Source organism: Buteo buteo, chromosome Z, assembly GCF_964188355.1.
Source record: "Buteo buteo chromosome Z, bButBut1.hap1.1, whole genome shotgun sequence".
NCBI lineage: Eukaryota > Metazoa > Chordata > Aves > Accipitriformes > Accipitridae > Buteo > Buteo buteo.
In genome coordinates, this window is record NC_134204.1 from 80,609,690 (window position 1) to 80,630,089 (window position 20,400).

The window sequence follows — 20,400 nt, forward strand, 5'->3', positions numbered from 1 at the left end:
CAGACAATACATTTCAGGCTCTGTAACTTACACCAGCTTTTAAAATATTTTTAAAATATTTTATGTACCATAAAGGAATGAGGAGACAGATGTTAATATTTTCCTCTAGAAAATTATTTTCATATTTGGACTGGTCAGGCATGAAGAATGGTTTAAGTGAGAGACAGGTCTAATCTTAGCTACTGACTCTTAAGAATTAGAAAGTTATTTCTTATATATTTACTTCCTTCATTTGTAAGTATAACAATGGAGGTATCACCCCACTCAGTCCTCACTGAGAGGGATACTGTTAAACAGTCTGGCAGAATCTGTCCTTAGCTTTGCTTTCTCTGATAACTCTTTTCACATGGACCTGTGCTTCCTACCCAGCTTCTAGGAGGCTCTCCAAGGAGTGCAATGGGAACTGCCCAAGCAGAACGGATCAGCTCAACACATCCTCCTAGACCTCTGTTGAAACTAGGTATCCCAAAGCTGACAACAGTGCAGACTGAAGTGGAAACTACTATTGATGCTATCAAAAAGAAGCTTTATCCAGTCTAGAGATGTGTTGTTCTCTGCAGATTTAAACGTAGAGCATTTATGGATAAAAGGAGAATTTTTTTTGTGAGACCACTGTTAGAGAAAAAGCACCAGTCATCTCTTTAGAATGAGGGATTGGAAGTCTACATAAAGTGTGAGACATCATGTTAGAGGGTATCAGGAAACAAAGATGGGGAAAAGTTAAGTATTTTCAAGCTTCTAAGAATCTCATGTTAACTATTTTAAGCACATACAATCATTTCTGTATCAAATATGAGAACTCCAGCCAATATAAAGTTATATGTAAGGAACTCAAATGATGAGTTTACAAGATTACTGAGAATACTTGGGGCAGCAGGGCAAGCCCTCTCTTTTTTTTTTATTACCAGGAAGTGTCATACAATGAACAATACCTTTCTGCAGGCAATCAGTCATGATCACAAAATAAGCTGCTCAGGAAAGACAGCGTGCCTGTATAATTACAGTTACTGAGGCTGCACACTGTTATTATCTGGTGAAGAAGCTTAGGGTTCTCCCAAAGAAGTAGACATTCAAGACCTTGCACATCTTGCCCATCAGACACAAGGTGTTTCCAACTCATATGAAGAATGGGGCATTTTCTGTGGATTTTATAGGCTGACAATGAAGGCAAAGTTTCTTAGATCCTTTCTCTGTGTATTTGCATTTGATTTTAACATTGTCCTCCAATTTGGCAAACCAAAAGGAAACAACGGCAACCCACAACAGAAGAACCTAGTGTACTAAGTATTAACACTTCCTCCCCACCCACATAGTACAAATTCCATATCTTACACTCATAGCTAAAGTCTCCAGGCAATAGAATGCTTTTCTTTTAACCCTTTCCCCAGCTGATGCATGGAAAGTCTGCTACTACAGAGTGCAAAAATAAAGAATTGGAGGGACCACGAGAAAATATCTGGTCCAGTTGCTGTGCTTTCTGGAATGATCAGTAGAACTGGATCTTGTTTGAAAATGGTCATCTAAACTTTCCTTGAAAATTCAGCTGATGAGTACTCTACAGCTTCTGCAGAAAGCCTGTTTCAGTGCTCACCTATACTTGCAGTTGGAAAATGGAACTTAATGCTGAAACTAAATCTCCCCTGATGCAAATCAGTCCGGTGACTTCTTGCCATGTCGTTGATGTCTTTATAGGCAGTATTGTACATGCTGACATACTGTTCTTTCTCCCTAAGTCTTTTCTTTCCTATTATATAAATCCGGTCTATTCAAGGTTTCTCTGAGTCTATGTTTTCCAAATTAAGGGGTGGCATCTTAGAATCATGTGCCAAGATACTACATCAGGGTAGATGGGGTTTGATGAATACCTATTACTTCTGCTGTACTCATTTTTGACCCATTACTCTGAAATAACCCTAATAATCACAGGTTTTCTATAGCAGAATTGGAAGCATGGGTTAACACTTGTATTACTGAAAGCAAATCATATACTTGCTACAAGTAAAATCTGATAGCAGTTTCTTGTCTGTCTCCACACTCACACCTCTTTGTGTGGGACACTGAATAGGACAGTGTAGGGCCAATAAACAAGAACACTTCTCAGTGAATCACTCTTTTATGCATGCATATTTTGCTGTCTTTGATTCACTTCTCAAATGTTGATTTTTCAGACATTTCCCGAAAATATCATTTAGCACAGTAGTCTGATTTTTAAAAAAGAGAGAAGAGGCTTGAGATGTAATTTTCTACTTTTATGTTTCCTAGGATTATTCAGGATAGAGGGCTTCTGATGAAATATTGTTGTTACTGTATTGTGGTTTTGCATTGCCAGTCCAGTTCTTGAAAAGGGAATTTTTCTTCATTCACCAAATTTCTTTGCACTAAAGTTAAAGTGGGATAGATGCAGAAACCTTATAACTATAATCAGCAGATAAGTGCAGTAGTTATTGTCATTGACCATTCTACAATGTATGCTGTTCTTAGAGATTTTTAAGCCTCCATGACCATCATTTTACCTTACGTGACTATGATGTCATACCATCTTGTACACTTTTACATAAAACAAGATATGAGATTTTAGGTACCAGGGTTTTTTTTAACTTACCTCTTCAATTGCAGTCTTAAGATTCATTTTAGATAAACATGACTGCCTATCTGTGATAAGGTTTTCTCATAGCCATAGACAATTTTATTTATATAGGATGCTCTACTACTTAATTTTTCAGGGCTCTTTCTCAGGATGATCAAGATGATAGCCATTTAAAAATAGAGGATATCATTCAGATGGTAAGTTCATCTTGAAATTTAAACATAAATACTACTATATAAAATGTCATGGTTTTAAGTGAATAAAATGTAGTGCAACTGCAGCTTTACAACTCTGGACAGAAATACTGTTCTTTTGTATCAGGAATGTACATTTCAGTTTAGAGAAAGTAAGAATTTGGAGCCCCTATCAAAGATGAACAGGTCAAAACTTTAAGATTTGGATTTAAATCACATGATGGAAAAAAAGGGGGAAGTTATTAATATATAAGAAATGATAAGTGTCTGCCATCTCAGCTGCCATCAGAACCGTAGCTGACCTTGACTGACAATGCCCATCCTCCAAACTGTAGTCACCACCATCTCATAAGTTCATTGCATTAATCCAAAGAAGAGTGTGGGCAGTGAACTAGGTGCAGGGTGATTATGTGGAAAGTAACACAGAATGCACAGACTTCAATTAACCTGTATGCTTACTCATGACTTGGTATGTGCCTGTTCCTGTGAGTTTCCAGCCTGACATTTGCCCTTATGTTGTTAGCAATTTTTCTTAATTCATATTTCTTTGTAGCAAAGAATTAATTACAACTCTGTGCTGAAAGTTCATATGAATGAAACATACCCTGTGCTTTGAAATGACCTTAGATGCAAAAAGAGATCATTAAGCATTCTCCTTATTTTTGCAGTCAGATTGTCCAAAACCGGAGTGCTTTGAGACTTTGTCAGCCATGGAGCTTGCAGAGCAAATAACTCTTTTAGACCACGTAGTTTTCCGAAGCATACCCTATGAGTAAGTGTTGTCCTATGAATGACTGAAGTGAGTACGGTGGATGAGTTACTGACTGGTAGTGTTAGGCACTACACTAGTTCATTGTACTGACAAAAAGGGTTGCGTACATAACAGAATAATGTCCTTCAGCTGTTTCTATCATTGCGTCTGACTCCCCTATAGTTTGATCATGTTTTGAAAGACTGAGTTCTTTGCTAAGAAAAAAATCTGTGGTCTAAGGCTCTGGGCTAGTGAAGGGTGAATATAGTATGGAAGTACTGAGTCTCTAGGGAGGGAGTGTCAAATCAGCTTCATTCACACAACAGTTTAACATGGATATAACCATGTAAGCTGACAAGACCAATCTCAAATAGCATCACAATGCTGAAAATGAGGATGGGAGGATTGGGGGAGGGGATTAAAAGACAAATAAATCTTTATAATATCTACTGCTTCAGACGGCATTAAAAATGGTATATAGTGAAATGCTGGAATTAGTGTAAAGCTGTGTTATTAGCTTCTAAAAAAATGAGGTATACTTGAAGTCCACTTAGGCTATGGTTACAGACAGAGACTCTGTACTGTCCTTATTAAAGCCATTTTTGTTTGTTTTTTTCTCTCCCCTCAATGTCTAGAGAGTTTCTTGGGCAGGGCTGGATGAAAGTGGATAAAAATGAGAGAACACCCTATATTATGAAAACAAGTCAACATTTTAATGATGTAAGTACTCTTAAGTATAGATTGCTTTCTAGGAACTCTGTTGATGTGGTCTGTGACCTCTGGAACAAAATTTTTTTTTTCACAGTGTGATGTAACTTCTTATCTAGTAGTGACTGAATGTTACAGTGGTTTTGTGATTAACCTTTTAAATCAAAGCACATGAAGATTCTAATTTTCAAGAATTGGTGTTCAGCATTTCAATTAATAGAGTAGAACATTTTAAATGGTACTACAATGCCTTGTGGCTTCCAGAAGAAACTAAATTTTCTCCAGAGTGAAAATACAACACTGATTCTATTTAATGAATGCCCTTTGTATCCCCAGCCATACCTTTGCTCTTTACCATTTTCCTTGAATTTTACTGAGAGACTTCCCAATCAGTTTTATTGCTGTTGGCTTGGAGATACTCCCCATTGCATCTCTTACCCTTCTTTAATATCGTCATCCCCCCCGCTTCCCTACAACACTGTTGTCAATAACACTTTCTTTGTTTTTATTAAGAGCCATAAGTTGTTGTGCATTAGTTTTTTCTGTCTTGTTCATTAAGTAATTATATGTTGAAAGGGATTTATATTTAAATGTCCTAAATTTCTTCTTCTTTGTTTGATCAGATGAGTAACCTTGTTGCCTCCCAAATCATGAATTATGCTGATGTCAGCTCCCGGGCTAACTCAATTGAAAAGTGGGTAGCAGTGGCTGATATTTGTCGATGTATGCACAATTACAATGGTGTGTTAGAAATCACGTCAGCCTTGAACAGAAGTGCAATCTACAGACTTAAGAAAACTTGGGGTAAAGTATCCAAACAGGTAAGAAAGATACGATTACAAGTAGGGTTTCTAGATTTCATTGGTCAGTCTATTGTTCAGAGAACAACATGTTGAGATAGGATTCCTCCCATAAATAGTTCTACTTCTACAATACTTTTGACTATTTGCTGGAAGCGCCAGTTGGTACTAGTATTTAATGTCAAGGTCTTTTGTATTTAATTTATCCTTTTTTTTGGATATCATTAATTAAATATCTGTGGGACAAACTGATTTCTACAGAATTAGCAGGTGCCTAAGACTATGACTTGAGCCTAAAGTACTGAAATGTGTGAGAAATCTAAATTTAGATATTTTCAGATACCCACATCTAGGTGGTTACTATCTCAGGTGCCTAAAGTAGGACCCATATTTCTCTGTCTGTGCAGAAAGTCTGTAAAAAGGTCAGCACTTCTTCTCAAGGTGATGAGGTTTTTGCTATGCAGTAAGAGACTGTAGACAACCAGTCTTCTTTCTCATTTAGGGGCAGTTTAGATGCAGTGAATGCCTCTCTTTAACCCTTACCTTGCTGCTGAGACTGTCAGCAGCATGGCTAAGGCTGTGAGAATGACTGCCCGTAACAAAAATAAGACACAAGAAAAAAGGCTAGCCAGGATGAATAGTATCCGGTCTTTTATGTTCTCTGTTTTAAATGGTTTGGAGAAACTGGTTGAATGATTTAAATCTCAGCTTTCTGCTATTTCAAAAAAAGTGAATATTTTAGTATGGTGGAATAACAGAGCAAGGAGGTCAGTAGGACAGAGCCAATCACTTGTAAGTTAGGCAGTATTTGGATATAGAGTTTACTCCAGCTAATGGGAAGATTTCAAGTTGGCCATTTTAGATCTGGCTAATTGGCATGCAAAAGGTGGGCTTCTATCATTGCGTTTCTTCCTCCATATGTTTCTGTAGGTTTTGCAAAGCACTAAAACAGCCCAACCAATGAAACCCCCTTAAAATACATTCTGACTGTACTGCCTTCTCCAGTAAGCTTTTTCTCAGCTGCTTTGTAGCTGGTGCTACATTCTTTTATTTAAAAACATGTTAAAAATCCTTCCAATACAAATTGTTATGTAAGAGTTTACCTCCAAAAATTTTTATGTTTAGAATTTGTTTGATTTTTAAACTTCTCAATTTAAAAACCCCACACAACAGATTAATGCTGTTGCACAGTTCACCAGTAGTTACTGGAAACATAATCTGAGTGTTTCATCAACCTGCTATTTAGAAGAAAACAAAAGTGTCTGTTTCTGCCTACAGCTTTCTTTTAATGGAAATTCAGTTTCAAAAAGGACAAATTTCTCAGGATTCTCTATACTGTCTCAAGTCTATAGCATAAATACACTGAAAACCAAATTTATTTAACTTATGAAGTAACCAGGCTCTAATGAAGCCCACTGAAAGTAATTTGTGTAAGACAGTAATATGTTTTCAAATACATATTCAGCTTTTATCAGAAACTTGGACGCAAAACCAATGTAGTGCAAACTGCAAGACAGTTAACATCCTTTACTGGCACTAATTTCATTAAATGCAGCTGAAGATCCTTGGCAACATACAAGATCAAGTCCCTAATATTCTTGTATACACAGTAAACTGAATTGCTGACCATTAATTTAATGAATTTGTGTTTTTCCTGAATTTGCAGGCTAATAATATTAGCATAGATACAGGTTCTGTGTATCAGTCAAAGGAAGATCTTTAATGCTGCCTAATCTCCATTTTCAGAAATAGACTAGGAACAATAAAGCTAAATTCCTAATGCTTATGTTATTACTTTTGAAAATGGCGTGATGATGCTAAGTGAATTACACCTTTTCTAAAATCTAATCCCGGTCATTTATGTGCAACAGCAATGACATTTGTAATGAATTTTTTTTCTAGACAAAAGCTCTTATGGACAAGCTTCAGAAGACTGTATCATCTGAAGGAAGATTTAAAAATCTTAGAGAAACGCTCAAAAAGTATGCTTCCCTACAATATACAATTGTGTTTTGTAATAAGCAGTGGATAGTACATATTAAAGATTAATTGGCTTTAATTAAGCTTTAATAATTAATATGATATTGGATAATATTTTTACCTAATAATATTTTTTAAAAATTCTAGTTTTATTCTATTTGGCATTATTGTTTTGCTGAATATCCTGTGATTTAGTACCCCTTGTAGATAAATATAGTATCTCCAGAGAATCACTGAAAGAAATTAAACTATTATTCTGTGTGAATATTCCCTGTTGGGGTTTTACTTACACTGATAAACTTTTTCAATAAGTGTAAAGCCAGATTTATAAATAAAAGTTCTTATTCAAAAACAGGATTCCAAGGAGTCCTTGTTCCAGCTAAGAAGTTTAGGACTTAGGACTAAGCCTGAGTCAGATCAAAGATCCATTCACTCCTTTATCTTGTTTCTGACAGTGACCAGTAGCTGATGGGGGGAACATAGGAACAGGACAAATGCACAGTGATATTTCCTCTCCTATAGCCTCCCAGCTCCCTGTAGACTGGCACCCTGGAAAACAGCCTGCTTTTTTTGTACAGTAATCCTTGAATATTTTTTTCTTTAATTGATTTGCCAGGTTTTATTTGACCTTATGTAATTCTGGTATCCAAAATATCCTGTGGCAAGTGTTCCACAATTTATTTATGAACTCCACCTGCATGCATACAAAACCTGTATTTTTGCAAGTTGTGTAATTAGAAGTAGGCTTTCCAGGATTGAGTGGTACAACTACGTTGAATGATCTTGAGAGGAGAAAGAATAAACTACTGGAATAGTTACTGGAATGTTTAAAAATACATATAGTCCAAGTTAGTAAAAGTTTACTTAAAAAGTATTGTTGGGGATCTAGTAATTTTTTAAAAAATGTTTTGACTTAAAATATATGAAAAGGTACTTTAATACAACTTTCAGTTAATATATTGCTTGCCTGTGTACAACAATCATCCTTATAAAAAATACCCTGAATGAAGTGCACTGCTAAGCAATGTCAGCAGTCTGCCTAAGTTAACAGTACAGCTGTCACCCTGCATTCTTCTTATGCCAGAGCCTCAGAAAACCAAGTTTGCTACTATTTCTGCTGAGGCGAGAATCAGTGAGTGTGGAGCAGTGATTATTGCATTAGAGAAGCAACAATCATTATCTCATTCCTCCTGTACCTCCAATAAGAGAAAATCCTTGTTCTCTAGGGTCTCTATTCCCAGTTTTCCAGATCATCTTTGCTACCTCTCTATCTCTCTCTTTCTTCTTTGTGTTCACCGTTGAGAAGTCCTGAATAGACTTTGACTTTGACAGAATGGTATATACATGCATATGTATACAGATACATATGTATATATATGCATACATATGTGTATGCATGTATGTGTATATATATATGCATGTATATACATATGTGTGTATATATATCTCCACACATGCACACATGTGCTCACACACACACACACGGGCACGCACACATGTACCCTTGCTATACTAGGATGCTTATACAACTGCAGAACATCAACCACTCAGAAGCATGTCCATGTGCATTTTGAGCTTTCCAAGTTTGTCTGTCAACCAGGATTGAAATACGCTTGAATGTGTTCTCTGATTCCAGAGTTTACCTGTCCTTCCTCTCACTCTTATCACGTTACCGTTCTACCTTTTACTAAGGGTTGTTTGCCATTAATATTAGGTATAGGACAGAATACATTCAATTTGTCACAGGCAGAGCAAATACAACTCAAGTTAAGTCAGAGAAGCTGTTTATGAATGTATGAATGTACCCATTGATTAGAAGTATGTTAAGTAATAAAGAGTTTGTGTGAGTTATAAAAAAAATCAGTTTGCAAATTTAGCTACAGGCTGACTTCTTGTTTCACAGTTGTAACCCACCTGCCGTTCCCTACCTTGGAATGTACCTGACAGACCTGGCATTTATTGAAGAAGGAACACCAAACTTCACTGAGGAAGGCCTTGTGAATTTTTCCAAAATGAGAATGGTAATCTTAATTTCCTTATATGCTTTCCCACCAGGTGTTTAATTATGTGAGTTAATTATTGATTTAATTATAATTCCTTTGAATTTAACTTGTAAGATGTACAAGTATATTGGCATCATGCAAGATAGGTAGCTATTTGAAAGCAATTACTTGATGCAGTCTTCTGTCACCACCTTCTGGTAAATTGAGTATTTTTACACAGAGAATTTGCCTCCAATTTGTTCTCTGCGAAATGACAGACAGAAAAGGCAGCTGTCCAAAGCTGATGACGGAGCAACAAAAGGATTTCCAAAATAACCAACATTAAAGGAATGTAGTGATTCACCAAAAAGCAGTAATCACAATCTTCTTTTCAGGTGTGCTAGGCTCTATGTAAAAAAGCATTTTTAAGTGGATTTCACTCCAACTACCATGTAATGTTGTTTTGTAGCAACTCTTCAGAGAGAAGCATGAAAGTTTCTCTTCTAATCTGAGTTTAATGCCCTTCTTATGGCTACACATTGCAGCAGTCACTCGAGGCAGAGAAGAGAGGTTACCAGTATGGGGAGAGGAGAGAGAAGGTGGTTCACTTGAGGGTGAATGAACTAATAAATGGTTAATTTAGGAAAGTGAAATCCTTGGAAGCCATTAGGAGATGATCTGTGCCCTTCCCCTCCCTCCTTCAAGAATAAATTGCATAATTTGATGCAAAATTCTTGCCTTTTGTGGCTTAGATGAAATCAAAATGCAGTTGTACTTACTCATACACATATATTCTTTTTGAAAGATCTCACATATTATCAGGGAAATACGCCAGTTCCAGCAGACCTCCTACCGCATAGAACATCAGCAGAAGGTAAGGCTCTTCTTAGGCACTGTTATCTAATAATGAAATCAAAGCTGTGGTAGCAATTAGTTTTAAAATACAGCTGTTGTTGAAAGCTAAAATCAATGTATTCTGCTCCCACACAAGAGAGGAGAGGACAGACAGAAATATGGACAGGTACTCTGTAACACCCTTGCCCTGGAAGAAACTCTTTATTTGACACTATATAGAAGCAAGTTTTTCCCTCCTTCTCTGGAAGCTCTCTTGGGATTGCAGCCTTCATGGGTCTGGGGTACGAGGGAACGGGTTCAAAGGGAAATACATTCTCCCTGCCCAATTAGAAGCATAATTCCCCAGGGAATCCCAGAATTCCAGGATTAGGGGACAGGAGATGGTCCAAGCATCTGCTGATGTTGTGTGCATCCTGCAGTTCTTTTCCCCTTGTCCCTCACGGGAGTGATGAAAATTTGCCCAAAGCCAGTATGTGCCTTCAGAGAAGATTTCATCTCAGACCCCAGAAGTGCAACGTGGACTTAGGTAACCTGGCTAAGGATTTGCCCGTTACTAAGAGGCCATACTTTGTTGCTTGAGCACTGCTGGTGCAGTTTTACACCATTCAAACGAGCTGTTGTGTTTCTCCAGAAGACAGTGTGAGGATCCAAAATGGGCTGAAGTGGAAAAGGAAAGCAGAGAAATTTTTGTGGAAGTAACATACAGTCTGTTCATCTGTGTTTTCTCCATTCCAGGTCACTCACTATTTACTTGACAAGACACTCATTATAGATGAAGACACCTTGTATGAGCTTTCCCTAAAGATTGAGCCCAGACTCCCCGCCTGAAGAGCCAGCTTTGCCTCAGAGTCTACAGAAAGCTTTAGTACAATGAACAAAATCATGCATGCCAAGTCCTAAAGACAGCAAGGGAAATATTGAGAAGAATGCAAGCTCTCTTTTCCAATAAGAGATACAGAGCCTCACAGCATTTCCCTCTCAGGCAAAGAAAATGAGCATTGGAAGTGGAAGACAAAGGTGCTTCCCACTTGGATTAAGTGATTGCTGCTTTGCAAAGATAATGTTTTGCAGTAGGCACCATACATTTCATGGAAAATAGGAGACTTTCCTGTGAATGGGTACTCATTGTAGCCATCTTATGTGTCAAATTAAGGGGACAGATGTAAATGGTGGTAATATACTCAGGTATATTAAGATAAATGAGCAAAATGAGATGGCTGTGATGTGTTCTGGGTTGATGGTTAACTATGTGTTCACTGAGGCAGTACTGGTAGTGGTGCCCTCATATCGTGTTAACTTCATTTTAAAAACAGGATCTTAATGGTCGTCTACTATCTTGGAGTGACATTAAGGTAGCATCTAGTATCTTCAGATCTGCAGTTGTTCAAAATGCTTGCTATACATTAATGCTACCCAATATATAATGTTACCGTGTTTAAATGTCTTGTTAGCCTTTTCTAAGGTGACTGATTTTACCTATATATTAATTGTAAATATTTTTTCATTAATACACAATGAGCGTATTTACAGCATGGAAAGCAAATGAACTAATTGAATAGCTGTAAATAGTTGCCAGCCTTGCAAGCTTCATCTGGGAAATACAAGGTTAGGAGCTACACCTGAGACTCGAGAAATCTGGACATGCAATGAATGGGATGGTTAGTCATGTTGCACACAGCCCTGAAAAAGGCACTTTATTTTTCTGCAACTCCTGCAGCTTCTCTGACAAGTCAGGCTACAGAGCACTTTCTGGACACACTGTGGAGAGAAATACATGTCTGGTCTGGCAATGGGTAGTGATCAGCAAATGAACATTAGGAGTTGGAGTGACAGTTCGGTGGTTTGAAAAATGTCTATTTTTTGTTCAGCCATTTGGCACTGACTTAGGTCTAAATTTGTTCATGAGTGGTAAACTTTGAAAACACAATCTATATATTTTTATCTGAGCTAGTAATTATCGACTGCATATGGGCATATGTTTAAGAAAATGTGCTATTTGTAAATGTTTTCAAAGCCTATGCTTTTGTGACGTACCAGGTAGATAGATGTCATTTCTACAGCTAGTTGGTACTTCCTAAATTTTCCTGGTCAAGAGTGGCCTGTAGCTGCATGGAAAGTGAGCTCAAATGCATGCTGCAAAGTGCATCATAGTATAATGCGAAAGTATTAGCACTGCTGAAGAAAATTGGCTGGAAAAGTGTCCTTACTTTTCCAATGATATTCAGCCAGTTGAAGAAATAGGGCTATATCACTGTATACCTCCCTTAAATCCTCTCAGGGAGATAGATGTTTAAAATAGATTGTGACCTAGGCCTATTTGATCTGACATTTCTTACCACAGTCATGATGGTTCTTAATGCTGGCAATGAAAAACAGATCTGACTGGCTTGTGTTTTTTGTCTTTATTTGCACTTTAATTATATCGCTGGCCCAGCCCAGAGCTGCACAATAAATTCCATTTGTTCTGTCTGCGTGTAACTGCTAGCATTTATAAATGTACCTTAGCAACTGTAAATTTCATTAAGGTTCTTCACCACAAGGACCATCTCTTTGTAAATAACTGCATGAGGAAACATCACAAATACTGGAAAATTCCTCAATTTGAAAAGTAGAGAGCAGCAGAAAAGGAAATTCCAGAAACAATTTAAACAGTTCTGGCTAATGATTGCTGTAGAAATGAACATCGAAAATAGTACTTATAGAAGCTTTTTATTGTCAAAAGTGTGCTTGTTCTTTTCACTGATGACTGACAAGAAGCTGATTACATCCAATGCATGATATGAAAACAAAAAGAAAGCATGGTTTATTTGGACCACAAAACCAACTTACTGTGTATTTCCTGTACAAAAGCAGTTACCATATGGTGGTTTCATAAAACACCTTGAAGTAATGAAGAAACAGGGAAAAAGTGGTCCAAAAAGTGATTTCTTAACTTGGTTTTATTGTTTCTCTGTTAACAAAGAAAATATGTAACAACTGTCAATGTCAATTGGCATCTCTGTTGTATGCTATTAACTGCTGCTTTATCTGCCTGTACCCCATTTTACCAAACTTCCTTGATGTTCTTATGGTTACAGGGTACAATTCTTCATCTTACTCTTTTCACAGTTTGTTGTTGTGTACTTTATGTGTGTGTATTGGTTCTTCAGAGTTTCAGAACATTCAGTGAATTTTAATGCTTGCAATATGCAGGGCCACTCCTTCTGTGCTCGTGCTCATGCTACAGTATTACAAATAGACAGAGAGGAAGATAAAGGATTAGACATGGGTTTTTTCAAAGGTACTGAGCATCCGTATTTTAAAATCACTAGACAATGTGGTAGCTCAGCCCCTCTGGAAGAGCGTATACTATTTATATGCCAAAAGTTACCTCCTGGGTCAGTGGCACAATATAGATGAGAATCACTAGAGTAACTAGATACCTGATTTGTGTTCAGAGCAACAGTAAACCAAAAATAAAACAACAAACAAACAAACAAGGTTATGGTCACAGTAATGTTTGATTTGCTGATGACTAATATTAATCTTTTTGGTTGGGGATACAATGCATTTATTAAAATACAGGAGGTGACTGCTCAAAGGAGTCAGTATGCGTCTTGTTATCCACAACCCTCGCCAGTGTTGCAAACCTAACCAAAGCTGGAAACAGCTGTTCTGCAGAAATCCTACACAGCAAGTGTAGAGCGGTGTCTGTGCCCCATGGTCGGGTTGTGTACTTCACATGTAAGTGGCCCGAGTGCCTCTGCTACAGTACTGCTGCGGTGTTTTGAGCTATGGCAATAGTTAGTAGGCAGCAGCAACCTGCTTTATGTAAGGCTTTGCCTAGTACATCTATATAACCAGCTAGTGCAGTGATCTCCCTGTACAGCACACAGGGATTGTGGAGTTCCTTGCTACCAGCTTCTCTGTGCCACTCCACCACAGCCATATAATATACAGAGATAGAAATCCCAGTCATAAAACACCCACTGTTTGCCTCCGGTGTTTTAGGGAGGATGTCTCCAAGTGAGGACTTTGTCATGTGGATCTTGCTGTCTTTCAGGATCTTGTCCATTATAGCTTTTACGTTGTGGAAGCAGAGCAGACTAGCTTTTCTGCAATTGGAGCTGAAAAAGCCCAGCTGATTCAGGATTCATAAGAAAGAGGAGGGCTGAAGCGCCTATCTACTTGCCTTTCTTAGCTCCTCAGCCCTGCTGCGCCGGTCAGATGCAACAGCAGTTCTCACTTTGGAGGGGCTGCTCCCTTCGGCACTCTCCGGACAAAAACGCCTCAGGGTGTACGGGCTGGCTAGCTGCAATGGGGATAGCATATTTCACCCACTGGTTCAGCAGTGGGAACATTTGCCAGCAAAGTCCGAGGGGAGTTTTGCAGTATTTTTTATTGCATAAGTAGCAGCCCGGATTCAGCCCGTAGTTATCTGGGAACCTGGGCAGCAGCACAGACACGTCCCCTTCCATGTGACAGAGGGTACTTGTCACACGCTGATATGGGGTTAGAGTTGCCTTCACCCCAGCCTTCACCCCCCTCCCCGTCCCTCTCCTCCCCCCACTAAATTCACCAGTATTGTTAGTGGACTAAGCCTGCGATTAGTTGTCACGTGGAAGAAAACATAGATCCATTGAATTTAACAGTGGCAGCAAGTGTGTATTCTGTCCCGTTTTTTCGGCTAGTCCTGTAACACACAAACGCATAGCTTAATAGCAGAAGATGATACTGGGACTGATCACCCTCATTTAAAAGTAAGGAAGAGGTCTCCATCCTCTTTCTGCTTTCCAGGTTCTTAACACTGATTATTGTTCGGTAGGATAAAAAGGAACTTAACTATTTAAAGTATTTATTAACTTTAACCATGTTGATTTTGATTTCAGGTCATGTTCATTACCCCAAATTTCCCTTCATAACCATTATTTATTTTAAGGGTTTTACAAAAACAGTTTTATTTGTATCAATATTCAGTCTTTCCTCCTTTCACTCTTTATCAGCAACATTAAACTTAGATATATGATTTAAAATTCTCACCATTAGAGACATTTTTACCCACTCATAATTGTTATTCATTAAGGGCAAAATCCTTCAGACCTCATTCTGATAATACCTTAGGCTTCACTGAGAGCTTTTCATAAGTAAGTATTTGGGGATCTGGCTCTCAGCTATTTGCCTGTTACAGTTTTTGCCTCCAAAGGTCAAATGTCTCTGTGTAGGATGCTTTGTGTCCAATACGCTGCTCAACTGTGGTTGTTTTGTTGTACCTTTACTTTTGAAATAGTCTCTGAAGTTTTGTTCTTTAGGAGAATAGATGTATGTTTATTTGACAGATGTACCTATATCTAACATGTTACTTAGTGCACAATCCAGATGTTTTTGCATGTGTTGTAACTTATCTTTGGACCCGAAGTTATTGCTTTGTATTGTTAGTAAGGCATATCAGGCAGGGTGTTGTGCCTATATGCTAATTAAACATTCTTTTTTGTCCTGAGTTTCAAGAGTCCTTACTGGTATCTGTTTATATTCCCCCCCACCCCAGTGGTGAATAATTAAATCTACTCCTTCTGAATTACTGAGTCTTTTAGAGAAATATGGGAGGGGAAGGGACAAGCCATTAATAAGAAGGGCAACAATCAGAGAAAATTCAGTGTCTCTACTGGGGAAGAGTGGTTTGATTTACTGTATTTTATTCTTTTTTCACTCGTGCTGCATTGCAGCTGCTGTGGGGGCATCACTGGGAATAATGCTGATTTTAACGTGGAACAGAGAATGAAGCCTAATTCATAGACAACTAGAAATGTTGATCCACTGTGAAGTGTACAGCACAAATAGCTAAATAAGACATGTTACAGATTGAGCTGAAATTAAGCTGCACGGCTCATTCTTTTTCAGCTGAGGAAAGCCTCTCCCATTCCACACTTCTATTCCCTTTTTAGGAAGTTAAAAGTAAGTAGAGTTTAAATATAATTTCAGAAGGTGTTTAAGGACTTCCTGTTTCAACAGAATATTTCTTTAGGCAATAGGCAATGAATTCTATAAATAGAGGGTAAATGACATTGTCCCTGACTTCTTTATCGTGTTGGTTTGGGTTTGGAGTTTTGTCTGAACACCCATTCTCTTGGCTTGGTGTCCTGCCCTGGATTTAAAGAAATAGTATATCCACATTTTATACCCTCATAAGCACAGAAAACATTTTAGGTTTGCAAGTTGTGATATGTCCCTCCTCTTGCAATAGGAAATCAAGTCACACAGAGATAAAATGACTTGCAAATTGAAGCAAAGTAGTTAATAGAGTTTAAGACTACAAAAACAGGTCTCCAGCTTCTCTTGCATGCTGTCACATGTAAGAAGAAATATTCTGTTGAAACAGGAAGTCCTTAAACACCTTCTGAAATTATATTTAAACTCTAGTCACTTTTAACTTCCTAAAAAGGGAATAGAAGTGTGGAACGGGAGAGGCTTTCCTTACACATCAGTGTTTACTGCTTTCCTTTGTTGAACTAGGTAATTTCTTTAAGATAGAAAGATGCTGATTAAATTTGTTCCCAGAATTAACATATTTTAAGTAAAACAGTAAAGGCACATCAGCTTTGTGTAAGATAGAGATAAAGCAAGTGATGTATTAAAATCAGCATCTATTCAGTACTCTGTGACCTTGCAGTCACAGTTTCTGCAATCTTTTTACATTTTTGGTGTTTCATATAAAAACTGAAATTGACTGAGAGAGCAACTTACTCTTGAAGTTGTCAGATATTTTCAGTGCAAGAAAAAAATCAAACTACTTGCCAAGCAGCTCTGTTTAAAAGTACTGTAGGATAATTTTAATTTCAAGTTATTTTGCCCACACTTTAAACCATTTCATTAACCTTATGCCAAAAAGTTGGCTGGTTTTACATCTTTCTCCTAAGGCTGTCATCACAGGATCATAGAAACACAGAATGGTTTGGGTTGGAAGGGACCTTTAAAATCCTCTAGTCCAACCTCCTGCCATGGGCAGGGACACCTTTCACTAGACCAGGTTGCTCAAAGTCCCACCAAACCTGACCTTGAACACTGCCAGTGATGGACCATCCACAACTTTTCTGGGCAACCTGTTCCAGTGCCTCACCACCGTCATCAAAATTTCTTCCTTATGTCTGGTCTAAATCTACCTGCTTTCACTTGAAAACCATTGCCCCTTATCCTGTCACTACAGGCCCAGGTAAAAAGTCTCTCTTTGTCTTATAAGCCTCCTTTATATATTGAAAGGCTGCAATAAGGTCTCCCCAGAGCCTTCTCTTCTCCAGGGTGAGCAACCCCAACTCACTCAGCCTTTCTTCATAGGAGAGGGGTTCCATTCCTCTTACCATTTTTGTGGCCCTCCTCTGGACCTGCTCTAACAGGTCCGTGTCTTTCTTGTGCTGAGGACCCCGGAGCTGAAGGCAGTACTGCATGTGGGGTCTCACCAGAGCAGAGCTGAGGGGCAGAATCACTTCCCTTGACCTGTTGGTCACACTCCTTGTGATGCAGCCCAGGATACGGCTGGCTTTCTGGGCTGCAAGCGCACATTGCTGGCTCATGTCCAATTTTGTGTCCACCAGTATCCCAAAGCCTTTCTCTGCAGGGCTGCTCTCAATCCATTCATCCCCCAGTCTGTATTGATATCAGAGATTGCCCCAACCCAGGTGCAGGACCTTGCACTTGGCCTTGCTGAACTTCAAGGTCGCTCTGGATGGCATCCCTTCCCTCTAGTGAATCAACTGCACTGCTTGGCTTGGTGTCAGCTGCAAACTTGCTGAGGGTGCACTCAATCCCACTGTCTGTGTCATTGATGAAGGTGTTAAATAGGATTGGTCCCAGTATGGACCCTTGAGGGACACCAGTGGTTATGGGTTTCCACTTGGACATTGAGCCATTGAATGTAACTCTTCAGGTGCCACCATCCAGCCAGTTCTTTATCCATCTAACAGTCTGTCCATAGAATCCATGTGGAAGACTGTGTCAAAGGCCTTACAAAATCCAGATAGATGACATCTGTACCTCTTCCCTTGTCCACAGATGCAGTCACTCCATTGTAGAAGACTACTAGATTAGTCAGCCATGATTTGCCATGTGTGTTGTCTCTCCTCAGCATCCTGTGTTCTGTGTGTTTTGACATGTCTTCCAGGAGGATCTTCTACATGATCTTACCAGGCACAGTAAGATCATGGATTGTTGTTTAAGAAGTATTTAGCAGGGGGTGGCTGTTTTCTAGTTTTTAGTATGTTGCAAGAAAAAAACTAAATACTCTGTAAAATGATAGACTTACTGAAATGGTCAAACCTCCAAGGAAATCTGACAGGACACAACCCTTTTTAATCTTGACCATGAAGAAAGAGGGGGAAGCTAGCTGGTACAGCCTGCTCAAAATCCTAGCTCTGTGAAGAAAAAAATGAAGTTGGTCTTGACTGATTGTGCAAAGATAATGAATCAGAATTGTGAAGACTGAACTATGCCTTGAAAGTTATATTCTAATGTTCTGGCCCTATCTGTGTATAGCCTAGAAGAAGTAAAATTTGAGAAGAGCAGATTTTTGCCTGAAATGTCCAGTTTCAAAGTGGACTGAAACAATCCCCGGTGGTTGTTCCAATTCCCCGACTGCCGGAGCCAAACCTGTACGTGGTTTGGTAAGTGCAGTAGCAGAAGCCATTTCAAATTTGTTTTCCTAGAGGTAGCAACTCCACTGTGTAAGCTTCTTTGAATCAGACACCACCCTACTGTACTAATGCTCATGGTGTACACATGCCTAGATGGATGTATCAGAAACAGAGCAATAATTATTATTAAAGACTAGAGTTCTCTCCTGCTACTCTTCCTGGAAGTTCTTCATTTGTACAGATTGGGGACAATACATATAAATCATGTCAAGATCCTACATATGTTTCACATAAATCAAAAGTAGTAACTCTTCCAGCCAGAGAAGACACAAAGGCCTATCCATGCTTTCTTTTCTGCTCTAAATCTAATTATTTTATATATATTTCATTTTGTTTACTGTTAAAATTTCATCTCCAATGGGAGAGCCATCTGAAAAAGAGCACCTTTTTCCTTCTCTAACCATGCCTGCTGGAGCTTGCACGACAACAAAGGCTGGATCAGCATGGTGGAAAGAGGAAAGGTGTCCAGAGTTCAACATATGCAAATATGTTTGTTGGCTGTGTTCCTCTAGCCATTACTCTTTTGAATTCCCTGACAGTCACAATCTCAGAACTGATTCATTTCACCATTTTGGTAATTTTAAATTAACTGCTGCATTTTCAGTACTGTTTTATGAGGGGCATAAGAATCCACCTGTGGAAAGGCTCGTGTTAAGAGATCCAGATCTGTAGTTGGGGCATGTTTTGAGAAGAAAGCAATGGCCTGCTGGACTGTGAGCCTCCATCAGCTTCAGTGGCTGGCCCTGCGCCAGCAGCATGTGGTGGGTTGACCCTGGCTGGATGCCAGGTGCCCACCAAAGCCGTTCTATCACTCCCCCTCCTCAGCTGGACAGGGGAGAGAAAATATAACAAAGGGCTCGTGGGTCAAGATAAGGACAGGAGAGATCACTCACCAATTACCGTCACGGGCAAAACAGACTCAGCTTGGGGAAAATTAACTCAATTTATTACAAATCAACCAGAGTAGGGTAATGAGAAATAAAACCAAATCTTAAAAACACTTTTCCTCCACCCCTCCCTTCATCCCGGGCACAGCTTCATTCCTGGATTCTCTACCACCCCCACCCACCCCAGTGGCGCAGGGGGACGGGGAATGGGGTTTACGGTCAGTTCGTCACACATTATTTTCTGCCGCTTCATCCTCCTCAGGGGCAGGACTCATCACACTCTTCCCCTGCTCCAGCGTGGGGTCCCTCCCGCGGGAGACAGTCCTCCACGAACTTCTCCAACGTGGGTCCTTCCCATGGGCTGCAGTTCTTCACAAACTGCTCCAGCATGGGTCCTTCCCACGGGCTGCAGTCCTTCAGGCACAGACTGCTCCAGCATGGGTCTCCTGCAGGGTCACAAGTCCTGCCAGAAAACCTGCTCCAGCGTGGGTTCCTCTCTCCAGGGGTCTGCAGGTCCTGCCAGGAGCCTGCTCCAACGCGGGGTTCCCACAGGGTCACAGCCTCCTTTGGGCACCCACCTGCTCCGGCGTGGGGTCCTCCCTGGGCTGCAGGTGGAGATCTGCTCCCCCGTGGACCTCCCTGGGCTGCAGGGACACAGCCTGCCTCACCAGGGTCTTCACCACGGGCTGCAGGGGAATCTTTGCTCAGGCGCCTGGAGCATCTCCTCCCCTCCTTCTGCACTGACCTGGGGGGCTGCAGGGCTGGTGCTCTCACATGTTCTCACTCCTCTCTCCAGCTGCCATTTCTGTCTGTCCCAGCAACTTTTTTCCCCTTCTTAAATATGTTATCACAGAGGTGTTACGCTCAGCCTTGGCCGGTGGCGGGTCCGTCTTAGAGCCGGCTGGCGTTGGCTCTGTCGGACACAGGGGAAGCTTCCAGCAGCTTCTTACAGAAGCCACCCCTGTAACACCCCACCCCCCCCCCGCCCCAAAACCT

The 20,400-nt window shown here is 39.7% G+C and overlaps 1 protein-coding gene across 2 annotated transcripts in view; it reads left to right on the forward strand.

Annotated features, from left to right (window-relative positions):
* RASGRF2 (Ras protein specific guanine nucleotide releasing factor 2) overlaps positions 1-15,333 on the forward strand; it is a 133,124-nt gene extending 117,791 nt beyond the window's left edge. For both annotated transcript variants that reach the window (XM_075020263.1, XM_075020264.1), the window contains exons 20-27: positions 2,724-2,784; positions 3,450-3,553; positions 4,168-4,252; positions 4,864-5,061; positions 6,943-7,022; positions 8,924-9,041; positions 9,808-9,876; positions 10,593-15,333. In XM_075020263.1, coding sequence (XP_074876364.1) covers positions 2,724-2,784; positions 3,450-3,553; positions 4,168-4,252; positions 4,864-5,061; positions 6,943-7,022; positions 8,924-9,041; positions 9,808-9,876; positions 10,593-10,685 — 808 coding nt within the window. In that variant the 3' untranslated portion in view covers positions 10,686-15,333. The remainder of the gene's footprint in view (positions 1-2,723; positions 2,785-3,449; positions 3,554-4,167; positions 4,253-4,863; positions 5,062-6,942; positions 7,023-8,923; positions 9,042-9,807; positions 9,877-10,592) is intronic.
* The last annotated feature ends 5,067 nt before the right edge of the window (positions 15,334-20,400 follow it).